Source organism: Macaca fascicularis, chromosome 20 (genome assembly GCF_037993035.2).
Source record: "Macaca fascicularis isolate 582-1 chromosome 20, T2T-MFA8v1.1".
NCBI lineage: Eukaryota > Metazoa > Chordata > Mammalia > Primates > Cercopithecidae > Macaca > Macaca fascicularis.
The window spans coordinates 15323299-15336011 of NC_088394.1; the positions used below are offsets into that span (position 1 = coordinate 15323299).

General features: G+C 44.1%; 1 protein-coding gene across 18 annotated transcripts in view; it reads right to left on the minus strand.

The window, feature by feature from the left end:
- Window positions 1–12110, minus strand: part of PARN (poly(A)-specific ribonuclease) — a 199986-nt gene extending 187876 nt beyond the window's left edge. For 10 of the 18 annotated variants that reach the window (XR_012429494.1, XM_074028275.1, XM_074028278.1 and 7 more), the window contains exons 1-6: window positions 11950–12110; window positions 11444–11521; window positions 10035–10114; window positions 9131–9198; window positions 8968–9049; window positions 1305–1365 (exon numbers count right to left, since the gene is read on the minus strand). Coding sequence is in view for 13 of the 18 variants with exons in the window: in XM_065537128.1 (XP_065393200.1) it covers window positions 1305–1365; window positions 8968–9049; window positions 9131–9198; window positions 10035–10114; window positions 11444–11521; window positions 11950–11968 (388 nt within the window). In the remaining 5 variants the exon portion in view is untranslated. Of the gene's footprint in view, window positions 1–1304; window positions 1366–8967; window positions 9050–9130; window positions 9199–10034; window positions 10115–11406; window positions 11572–11949 lie in introns of those variants that run through there. The other 8 variants (XM_074028276.1, XM_074028272.1, XM_065537129.1 and 5 more) reach the window with 3 other exon arrangements.
- Between the last annotated feature and the right edge of the window lie 603 nt (window positions 12111–12713).

The window sequence follows — 12713 nt, forward strand, 5'->3', positions numbered from 1 at the left end:
CATGCACCCACTTGCATCAAATATTTGGTGATACAGAAAAGAAATCATGCTATGCAAGGGGATGTGAAATGAACAATACACAGTCCCTTCCTCAGGTGCTCCCCAGGCCATCACCCTAGCAAGTTAGCTATTATCAATCGTGCAGTCTCCGTACTTTCCTTCTCTCGTAAGAAACTAAGATACTGTCTCCAACTATTAAAAAAGCAACAGGGAGGCAGGGTGTGGTGGCTCACGCCTGTAATCCCAGCACGCTGGGAGGCCAAGGCAGGTGGATTGTTTGAGAACAGCAGTTTGGGACCAGCCTGGGCAACACGGCAAAATCCCATTTTGACAAAAAATATGAAAATCAGTCAGGCAGGCTGGCGCAAAGCTGTAGTCCCAGCAACACGGGAGGGTGAGGTGGGAGAATCACTTGAGCCCAGCAGGTCAAGGCTCCAGTGAGCTATGATTGCACCACTGCACTCAGCCTGGGCGACAGAGTGGGACCCTGTCTCAAAATAATTCTTGCCAGCAGAGGTGTTACAAAAAACAAACATAAAAAATAAAATAAAAATAAATATGCACTAGCTGGCAAAGAGGGTTTTCATTACAGTATTACTGGAATACAGTATATTTGTAAAGTACACACCTCTTGTTACACTGAAAGAAAACAAGGCAGCATTCCCCACAGGTGGTGAGTTAGGCCACTATGTCACACCAGTGGTAGAATAAACTGCACTCAATAAAAACAGGAGTTTGAAGGGCCTTATCAGAGTTAAATGAAGTAGCATCTATTCTGTTCAGCTCATAGCTGATTTTTTTTTCCCCCCTAAAAGATCACAGTAGGCTGGGTGTGGTGGCTCACACTTGTAATCACAGCATTTTTGGAGGCTTAGGCGGGCAGATCACAAGGTCAGGAGATCGACACCATCCTGGCTAACATGGTGAAACCCCGTCTCTACTGAAAATACAAAAAATTAGCCGGGCGTGGTGGCGGGCGCCTATAGTCCTAGCTACTCAGGAGGCTGAGGCAGGAGAATGGCGTGAACCTGGGAGGCGGACCGTGCAGTGAGCCTAGATCCCGCCACAGAACTCCAGCCTGGGTGACACAGCAAGACTCCTTCTCAAAAAAAAAAAAAAAAAAAAATCACAGTAAGCAAGTTTTTAAAAATTCTAAGGCTGCACATGGCTACACAAGTATGCTGGAACTCTGAGACTGTGTTTCAGCAGACACAAAATAATAATTCTCAACCAAGTCCAGACTTACTTCCTAAGGACATTGTGAAGGTTTATAAGCTCTAAAGATAGGTTACCCATAATCTTACCATTGCGAAAAACTTTATTAAAATCAAATCCCTGGCTTGCTAGAAAGTCAATGCTGGAGCTCTGAAACAGAGTAAACAGAACACATGTTTTGGGGATGTTAGTGGCAGGAATATAAAGAGATGCAGAGAAGTAACTCAAACAAGAAAACAAAGACAACAAGGCAAGGAAGCAATGTGCCAAAGGTCACAATACAAGGAATTTCTACTCCACAAACAATCTATTAACCGCTTAAAACATTTGGGCTTTTCTCCTTTATAGCTTACAAAACAAACATCCTTTGTTTTACGATTTTTTTTTTTATAGACAGGGTCTCCCTATGTTGCCCAGGCTGCTCTCAAACTCCTGGACTCAAGCGACCCTCCTGCCTTGGCGTCCCAAAGTGCTGGGATTACAAACATGAGTCACCACACCCAGCCTGCTTCATAATATTTTTAAAATATCCATTGGGTAGACCGGCATAGTGGCTCACGCCTGTAATCCCAGCACTTTGGCAGGCAGAGGTGGGCACATCACTTGAGGTCAGAAGTTTGAGACCAGCCTGGTCAACATGGTGAAACCCTGTCTCTACTAAAAACACAAAAATTAGCCAGGTGTGGTGATGTGCACCTGCAATCCCAGTTACTCAGGAGGCTGAGGCTGAGGAGAACTGCTTGAGTCTGGGTGGAGGAGGTTGCAGTGAGCCGAGATCGAGCCACTGCACTCCAGCCCAGGCGACAGAGCAAGACTCTGTATATATATAAAAAAAAAAAAAAAAAAAAAAAAATCCACTGGGTGAACAGATATTCTCCCAATAGGCAGAAAGCTCCTGATCTCTTGACTGTTGTAGTACTGACTAAGAAACTGTAAATAGAACTAAAATGTATTTTATTACCCCATCCCAGGTTCAAGTTTAATGTAGCCTACATACACAGGTTATAAGACACTGACATCCACCTCAAATTAGATAATGAAGACCCAAAATCTTAATTAAATGTTCTCTATGATCAAGATCAAAAGGGAGGCCAGGCACCATGGCTCATACCTGCAAACCTAGCACTTAGGGAGGCCAAGGGAGGAAGATTGCTTAAGCCCAGGAGTTCAAGACCAGCTTGGGCAAAACAGTGAGATCCCATCTCCACAAAAAATTTAAAAATTAGCCAGGCATGGTAGCACATACCTGTAGTCCCGGCTACACAGGGGCTGAGGTAGGAGGATCACTTGAGTACGGGAGGTCAGGAGGTTGAGGCTGTAGTGGGCTACTACCATGCCACTGCACTCCAGCCTGAGTGACAAAGTGAGACCTTGTCTCAAAACAAAAAAGATCAAAAGAGAAGTTCCCAATAATAAGCCTTACTAAACAAATATATCTTGAACCTAGCATGAGCCAAAATATGTTCCCAGATTTAAAAAAAAAACATTAGACTGGGCTGGACATGGTGGCTTACACCTGTAATCCCAGCACTCTGGGAAGCTGAGGTGGTTAGATCACCAGAGCCCAGAAGTTTGTGTGACCAGTCTGGGCAACATGGCAAGATTCCACCTCAATTAAAAATAATAATAATAAAGTTATTTAAAAGTAAGTATATATTAGGCTGGGTGCAGTAGCTCACACCTGTAATCCCAGCACTTTGGGAGATTGTGAGAGGATAGCTTGAGCCCAAGAGTACGAGACTAGCCTGAGTAACATAGGGAGACACGTCTCTACAAAAAATTTAAAAATTAGCCAGGTGTGGTGGTTCCCATCTGCAGTCCCAGCTATCCCACAGCTGAGGTGGGAGAATCAAGAAAATCATTTGAGCCCAGGAGTTCAAGTCTGCAGTGAGCTGTGATCGCACCACTGGACTCCAGCGTGGGTGACGGAACAAGACTCTGCCTCTTAAAAAAAAAACAAAAAACAGGTTGAGTGTGTTGGCTCATGCCTGTAATCCCAACACTTTGGGAGGCTGAGGTGTTCAAGGCCAGGAGTTCAAGACCAGCCTGACCAACATGGTGAAACCCTGTCTCTACTAAAAACAAAAACGAAAACAAAAACAAAAAACACTGGCCGGGCACAGTGGCTCATGCCTGTAATCCCAGCACTTTGGGAGGCCAAGGCAGGCGAATCACGAGGTCAGGAGATCAAGACCATCCTGGCTAACACGGTGAAATCCCATCTCTACTAAAAATACAAAAAATTAGCCAGGTGCGGTGGCGGGCGCCTTTAGTCCCAGCTACTCGGGAGGCTGAGGCAGGAGAATGGTGTGAACCCAGGAGGCAGAGCTTGCAGTGAGCCGAGATCACGCCACTGTACTCCAGCCTGGGCGACGGGGACTCTGTCTCCAAAAAAAAAAAAAAAAAAAACCTTTGAATTAACAAAACCTTTTGCGGTTTACTAGCCACTACTTTGATTTGTCGTAAATGTAACATTTTCAAGATTGAAGAGTTGAAGCTGTGAACAGTCTCATGCCTGTAATTCCAGCACTTCGGGAGGCCAAGGCAGGTGGATCACTTGAGGTCAGGAATTCGAGACCAGCGTGGTCAACAAGGTGAAACCCTGTCTCTACTAAAAATACAAAAATTAGCCAGGCATGGTGGCATGCACCTGTAGACCCAACTACTTGGGAGGCTGAAGCAGAGAATCGCTTGAACTCGGGAGGCAGAGGTTACAGTGAGCCAAGATCATGCCACTGCACTCTAGCCTGGGCAACAGAGTGAGACTCTGTCTCAAATAAAATGAAAAAATTCAGGACATGAGAATACGTATTTGGGAAGACAATTTGAGACACCCATCAAAACGTTAAATGCATATATCATATGTCTCAACAATGCCCCTTCTAGGAAATCTATAATACCAAAAAATTCTTACCTATACAAAAAGATATACTGCACACAGAAGTTGACTACAGAATTGCTGATAACCATTGGAAAGCCTCCAAATTTCAATTAAGTAACTGATTAAACAAATTATATGTATCCATACTATGAAATAAAAGACATTCTGCTGAGTGGCAAATGCGAGTTGCATAAAATGTGAATATTAGGATTCCACTTATATATATATACATATTTTTAAGACGGAGTCTCACTCTGTCATCCAGGCTGGAATGCAGTGGCATGATCTTGGCTCAATGCAACCTCCACCCCCCGAGTTCATGCCATTCTCCTGCCTCAGCCTCCCGAGTAGCTGGGACTACAGATGCTCGCCACCAGGTCCAGCTAATTTTTTGTGTGTTTTTAGTAGAGACGGGGTTTCACCGTGTTAGCCAGGATGGTATCGATCTCCTGACCTTGTGATTCGCCAGCCTCGGCCTCCCAAAGTGCTGGGATTACAGGCCTGAGTCACCACGCCCAGCCCATTTTTTTAAATGTAAGCCTGGCACAGTGGTACATGCTTGCAATCCCAGCACTTTGGGAAGCCAAAGTGGGCAGACTGCTTGAGGCCAGGAGTTTGAGACCGGCTAAGGCAACATGGTAAAACCTTGTCTCTACAAAAAATACAAAAATTAGCTGGGCATGGTGGCATGTGCCCATAGTTCCAGCTACTCAGGAGGCTAAGGCAGGAAGATCACTTGAGCCAGCGAGGTCAAGGCTGCAGTGAGCCATGACTACACCACTGCACTCCAGCCTTGGTGACAGAGAGATTCTGTCTCATAAAAAAAAAAAAAAAAAAAAAAAAAGGCTAATAGGTATGTGCGTCTAGGTATATGTGTATATGTATACATGTACATAAAAGCTAGGAAAAAAGGAGTAAAATAGGAAGGAGGTGGCATGGGAAAAGTAAGAAGAGAAACAGCCAAGCGCAGTGGCTAACACCTGTAATCCCAGCATTTTGGGAGGCCAAGGTGGGCAGATCACGAGGTCAAGAAATCAAGACCATCGTGGCCAACATGGTAAAACCCCGTCTCTTCTAAAAACATAAAAATCAGCTGGGCATGGTAGCACATGTCTATAGTCCCAGCTACTCAGGAGGCTGAGGCAGGAGGATCGCTTGAACCCAGGAGGTGGAGGTTGCAGTGAGCCGAGATCACACTACTGCACTCCAGCCTGGCAACAGAGCAAAACTCCGTCTCAAAAACAAAGAGAAAAAAAAAAAAAAGAAACACATCTGGGCAGGCGCGATGGCTCACGTCTGTAATCCTAGCACACTGGGAGGCCAGGGCGGGTGGATCACCTGAGGTCAGGAGTTCGAGGCCAGCCTGACCAATATAGTGAAACCCTGTCTCTATTAAAAATACAAAAATTATCCAGGCGTGGTGGCAGGTGCTTGTAGTCCCAGCTACTCTGGAGGTTTGAGACAAGAGAATTGGTTGAACCCAGGAGACGGAGGTTGTAGTGACCCGAGATTGCACCACTGCACTCCAGCCTGGGCGACAAAGGAAGACTCCATCTCAAAAACCAAAAAAAAAAAAAAAAGAAAAAGAAAAGAAACACATCTATTACTCTACATACAGCAGTTATATTTCAGTTTTTCACAACCATATATATAAAATACCTTCTATGAATTCAACTACAGATCTTTAGCCAGAAAAAGGAAGAGGAAGAAAAGAAAAAGAAGACAAAAATGATATAAATGTCCTGCTATCCTGACTGCCCTACTATTCTACAAATACACTCTTCTGGGTGTGAGTGTGGTTCTGTCAACCCATTCCTCCACATCTCGACAAGAATATGGGAGCATCTCACTGCGCACACAGGGTCCTATATTTTAAAAACATATTAAGTTGTTGCATCTTCAAATCCTATATGCTTTAAGGGTGATAAGAGCTTTCTGAGAGAGATTTTTACCCAATTTTCACCCTAATTACTAACTCCAGAACTGAATGCCCTTGTATGCAACTCTGCTACAACTATAGAATTTTAAATAAAACAAAAACCTTAAATGAAAGACCAAAGAAAATACAAAAATACATTTCCCTTTTCATACAATTCCCAAATTTACAGAGTCTAAATCTTTTCTCTGCCTTTGTTTTTCCAGACTAGAGAACCCCAGCACTTTTATTCGTCTATTTTAGACATCACTCTCAGGTCTATCTTCAAGTCTATGACAGCTTTTATTAAAGGAATTGCTGGCAACTAGAACTGTATTAAGTATTCCAGGTGTACAATCACGGCTTGTACAATGGGTGAAGTTCCTCTGATCTGTTTCCAATACATTTCCCAAACTAACCAGATTTGTCTTAGTCATTTAAAACAGAGTGCCATCGGCCAGGCATGGTGGCTCATGCCTGTAATCCCAGCACTTCGGGAGGCCAAGGTGGGAGGATCACCTAAGGTCAGGAATTCGAGATCAGCCTGACCAACACGGAGAAACTTCATCTCTACTAAAAATATAAAATTAGTCAGCGTGATGGTGTATGCCTGTAATCCCAGCACTTTGGGAGGCCAACGTGGGAGGATCACCTGAGGTCGGGAGTTCGAAACCAGCCTGACCAACATGGAGAAACCCCATCTCAACTAAAAATATAAAATTAGCCAGGATGGTGGTGCATGCCTGTAGTAACAGCTACTCGGGAGGCTGACACAGGAGAATCACTTAAACCTGGGAGGCGGAAGTTGCAATGAGCTGAGATCATGCCATTGCACTCCAGCCTGGGCAACAAGAGCGAAACTCCGTCTCAAAAAAAAAAATAAAAAAAAGAACAGAGTGCCATCCCTAAGGTGTCTCATTGCCACCCTCTGCTTTTGTTTGATTAACCCCTGGCCAAAGCCGTGGAACCCACTTTAAGTAATTCTGTGTTGCTGGTACTACTAGAAAACTATATCCACACAAATTTCCCAACTGAGCCTACTTTTCCCTCAATGAAAATTTACCAAAAAAAAAAAAAAACACACACACACACACTATAAGGCCAGGTGCAGTGGCTCATGCCTGTAATCCCAGCACTTTGGGAGGCTGAGGCGGGCAGATCACCTGGGGTTGGGGGTTCGAGACCAGCCTGATTCAACATGGAGAAACCCCGTCTCTACTAAAAACACAAAATTAGCCAAGGATCTTGGTGCATGCCTGTAATCCCAGCTACTCGAGAAGCTGAGGCAGGAGAATCACTTTAACCCGGGAGGGAGAGGTTGTGGTGAGCCAAGATCATGCCACTGTACTCCAGCCTGGGCAAGAAGAGCAAAACTTCGTCTCAAAAAAAAAAAATGTACAAATACTGTTTAAGTATCCCATACCACAGTGATTGATAAACAGCTATTAACTGATTGCAGGGTAAAGGTAAAATGTCAGCTGGTTTACTTGCTAATTTAGGAAACTGTCTGTAAGACCAAAATTAACCTTCACCTTTTTTCTTTTGCCCACAAGCATATGATTAATTCTCGATTTCATTTGTTTATATACTGCCAGTTTTGAGAAAGAATTTGACATAACTCAATCCTGTGAAGCCTACCCTCGAGGCTTTCATAACTGCATTACCATTCATCTGCAAGAGAAGGGAAAGATGGCAAGACTCAAATGAATTCATGTTGTTAGTGGGAGAGAAGATAGGATGCAAGATTTTAAATAAGAAAAGATTAAGACTTATTTTTAATCACATAGCCACACACCCATACCCCTTATTCACATTCTCCTTATCCATTACAACAGATAATCAAGAGAGCAGAAAGGAAAAAGTGATATTTACTGAGTGTCTACCAGGTCAACTACACCACCTCTAGAGGAAATATCCTAAAGGAGAACCACCCTAATATTGCCCCATCAATTAAGCTCTCTTCTCCTCAAGAGGAAACAGTAGCTTTTTTTCTACCCCGTTTCCTAATTAGTGAGCTTGAGAAAAGGAAGTGAGCATAAATAGTTTAACCCCTTCTGGGCTCTCTCTTTTTGGATAGGATACACACATACTCTGCTTTTCCAGAAAATAAAGGTCAACACCCTTGGAGTGGATGCGAGGAGAATGAGTTAGAATAGCGAGAAGCCTCCCAGTCTTTTCTTTAGTTTTATATTTATTTTAAAATAGAGATAAGGTCTCACTATTTTATGCCCAGGCTGGTCTCAAACTCCTGAGCTGAAGTGATTCTCCCATCTTAGCCTCCAAAACTGCTAGGATTACAGGTGTAAACCACCATGTCCAGCCAAGAAGCCTGTAAGTCTTGATGTGTAGGTGGTTCAACTTGGGAGTAAGAAAATAAAAATCCCAAATGGAGTTACGAAGCTATGTTCTCAAATTCGGCTTTAGAATTACTAAACCTCATGTTCTCATATCCATCTGCCTGTCTCTGCATCTTATTCCATAATTCATTCTTTTTTTTTTTTGAGACAGAGTCTCGCTCTGTTGCCCAGGCTGGAGTGCAACCTCTGCCTCCCTGGTTCACGTCATTCTCTTGCCTCAGCCTCCCCCAGTAGCTGGGATTACAGGCACCCATGACCACACTCGGCTAATTTTTTTTTTTTTGTATTTTCAGTACAGACAGGGTTTCACCATGTTAGCCAGGATGGTCTTGATCTCCTGACCTCATGATCCGCCCACCCCAACCTCCCAAAGTGCTAGGATTACAGGCATGAGCCACCGCACCTGGCCCTCCTTAATTCATTCTACAGCAAAGGAGGAGATAACAGGGTCATTCTTTTATTACCCTAAAACTGAAGGTCAAATGTGAAATGATTTGCCCCAAAGCCCAAAGTTAGTAGCAGAACCAAATTCTGATTCCACATCTTCATGCTGCCTCATCAGCAATTCAGAAAAGAAAAAACTCAATTATGTTACTTACTTGACAAACAAATTTGACATCTGGTGAGGATCTATTGAAGGGTTTCGGGAAAACATAGAAGTTAAATGACTTCGTTATATACCTGGGATAAGATAAAAGGAGACTTAGGAGGTGACACTGTGCCACAAAAACAGAATTCTCAACGTTTGTTAAAACAACTTACTTTGAATCTGTGTAGTCATACTTAAAAGTGCAAAGGCCAAACTGAAATAGCAAAAAGTCCATGGAATGCTGGAAAAGGGAAATAAAACATGTCACAATAGTGCTGCATATTTCATGTGAGCATAGCATTCTCAAACAGGTGGGCTTTCTGAATTACTCAATGAGACTTCAGCAGAATACTTCCAAGTAGAACAGATTACACATATGAATCAGAAGCATTACTAATTTGTATACATTTCATAATACTTTTCCCATTTAAGGACCTATTTATCCATCATCCAAAGAATCATATTAGGTCTATTTCCAAATGATTAAAATAACTGCCTCATATTTCCTAGGAATCAAATTAACACTGAAAATGCTAAATCTTCTCCAAAATGTTTTCCAGCAAACAATTATTTTTGCTGTTTTAAATATCATTAAAATAATACTTTAAGGCCAGGTGTGGTGGCTCACATCTGTAATCCCAGCACTGTGAGAGGCTGAGGCAGGAGGATCGTTTGTGGCCGGAAGTTCGAGACCAGACTGGTCAACAAAGTGAGACCGATCTCTACAAAAGAATATGTAAAAATTAAAACAAACAAACAAACAAAAAACTGGCTGGGCACAGTGGCTTGCGCCTGTAGTCCCAATTACTTGGGAGGCTGTGGCAGGAGAATCACTTGGAGCCAGGAGTTCAAGGCTCCACCGAGCAATGATCATGCCACTGCACCCCAGCCTGGGTGACAAGAGTGAGACCTTGTCTCTAAAACAAGACAAAACAAAAAAAATCAATTCATGGCTAGGTTTGAGGAGAAAATACTGCACTTACAAAACCTTAATGTACAAGTTTAATAATATTTCTCTATCATTTAACATAAGGAAGACTAACATAAGAAAAAAGATTTTCTAACACATCCACTTGCCTTTTTAAGCTTCTGATACCTTTCTTCTGGAGTGTCAAAACCATTTGTTAATGCAGAGACTGAAGGTCCATCACTGATTCCTAGATTTTAAGAAATAAAAATGTTTAACTTACTAATAAATACTAACGTAAAAATGCCAGTCAACCATTCAGTGCCTCTATACTGTCATATCATGAATTAAGGTTACTTGGAAGCACTCCCTAACTTACTTTTTCAAAATAAGCATTAATTTTGCTGGCCACCAGGTTAAACCCTCTAATAATGAACTTAAGAGATGTGAATGTTTCAACTTGAGAATAGGCAGTTCCAGTGTCTAAAATGTGACTTAAAACACAGTAATCATTTAAGAAAACAACCTCTATGCTTGAATAAATTTTGCTGCTTTAAAAGATTCTTGTATAAGCACACATCAATAAATCCCTAAGTACATTACTGCCAGAGTTCCAGTCTTGGTCAAGAGTTTGGAGTGGTTAATATCTATACAAAGAATGTATCTTCAAGGTAAAGGGAAAATTATTTCTGGTGAAAACTCTTAGCTTCCTAGGGAAGTGACTCCAACTAGAAACTGCTTAAAGCCAAGGATAATATTTACCCCTGCATGGATTCCTGCATGGAAAATCAGACAGCAAAAATGGATATCCATATTAAAGGGAGTGAACCGTTCATACTGACATCGACAATTTTAAAACTAGCCTTTGCTCCCCCTAAAAAAGGGAGAAAAAAAATTTGCAACTTTAAGTGTCAATGAAGTATTTCCTGTATACACATCTGCTAAGGCAGGCAATGAACACGTCCACTAATGCATAAAGAAATATCTCATTTATCTGCAAAAACCTGACCCTAGCCGGTCACAAAAGCGCAAATATTGTAAGATTCCACTTATATGATATGTCAAGGGCAGTCATATTCAGAGAAAAATGGCGGTTGCTAAAGGCTGGAGGAAAGGAGCAATGGCGAGTTTAAGGTGTAAAGAGTTGCAGTTTGTGAACATGAAGAAGTCCTAGAAATGGATGGGGATGTTTGCAAAGCAGTGTGAATGTGCTTCATGCCACTTAACTGTAAAGTCACTTAAAACGGCACATTCATGTTATATCTATTTTACCATCAAGAAAAAAAAAAGTCTGACCCTAATCCTCAAGCTCTCCGCAATGTACATGCTGCACTGTTTTAAGCAGCACCAAAACCATCATCTCTATCTGCAATCCTGAGTGCAATCACAAACCCACGGCATTTCATTTCTTCCGTGCTTTTGAAACGTTTAAAAGGTAACATTGAGACCTGTGAAACCCGCCCAAGGCTACTAACAGCGAGAGGCCACCATCAAGCATAAGAAGTCTGGGGCTGGGGGACTGAAGGAGCCTTGGCTACGCACCGCAAGGCGGTAGCCTGAGCTTGCGAGGGAGGGATACCTGAAAACTCCCCATCGATGGCGAAGAAGTCGGCCTCCTCTATGGCATGGTACACTTTGTGAAGATTACTCTTAAAATCTGCGGAGAAACCGAAAAAAGGCTCAGAACCAGTGGCCTGAATTCCTGCTAAGGGGAGAGGGAAGGAGGGCCGAGGACCTCCTGAGGCTGAGAGCCGGAAGGGAAAAAGTCTCGGAGGTGTGCACCCGGGCGAAGGTAATCAGGTCCTCGAGGGGTGCATGGGCAGCGGGGACAAGCCCCGGGGGGTGCCCGGGCCGGAGGACAAGGCCCCGAGTGGTGCCGGGATTGGAGGAGTAAGTACAAGGACCCTAGGATGCACGGTCCGCAGCGGGACAAGACCCCAGGAGGCACACCGGCTTAAGTAGGGAAAAGCCCTGAGGGGCTGCCTCAGCCCCACGCCCAGCCAAATAGGCCGGCCATGGTCTCGGCCTAGCAGGCCAGGGATAACGGGGTGTGGGGAGGCGGGGAGGTGCACGGCGAACACGCACTGCTCCTGATTATCTCCATTCTGCAGAGTTGCCGGAACCCCGGCCCCACACGGGCCCGCGCTCGCCTCAGCGGTTCTACTCGCCGAATTCCGCGGCGACCGCGGCAGTAGCTGAGGCAGCAGCAGCCGAGACAGCAGCCGCAACTTCCGGAAACAGCGCGCGCCTGCTGCGCTTGCGTCAGCGCCTGCGTCGGCGGCGGGGGCGGGGCCAAGGCTGGGCTCCTTTCACTCCCGACAGGGGGGGGCGTGGCTATCGAAGTCCCCAAGGCGTGGCCTAATTTGTGCGGGCATTCACTTTAGTAGAAAAAATGTGCCTGTCTCGACATCCAGTTAACCAGGAAATACTTATTGGGGTTCTATGAAATGCTAGCCACTCTTATAGGGGTGGAGATACAGTGATGAACAGGAAAACGTGCTCCCTGCCCCATTGTAACTTAAACTTGGGGTAGGGGAAATTCAGGCAGGAGTCCAACTTGCCATTTGGTAAAACATGAAAATCGCTATTAAGAAAAAGAGCCGGTGATATAATAGAGAATAATGGGATCTGGGCGCGGTGGCTCACGCCTGTCAGCCTAGCACTTTGGGAAGCCGAGGCGGGAGGCTCTGTTGAGCTGAAGAGTTCGAGACCAGCCTGGACAGCATAGTGAGACCTGTCTCTTAAAAAAAAAACAAAATTAGGCCGGACCGGTGGCTCACGCCTGTAATCCCAGCACTCTGGGAGGTCAAGGCGGGTGGGTCAGGAGGTCAGGAGTTTGACACCAGCCT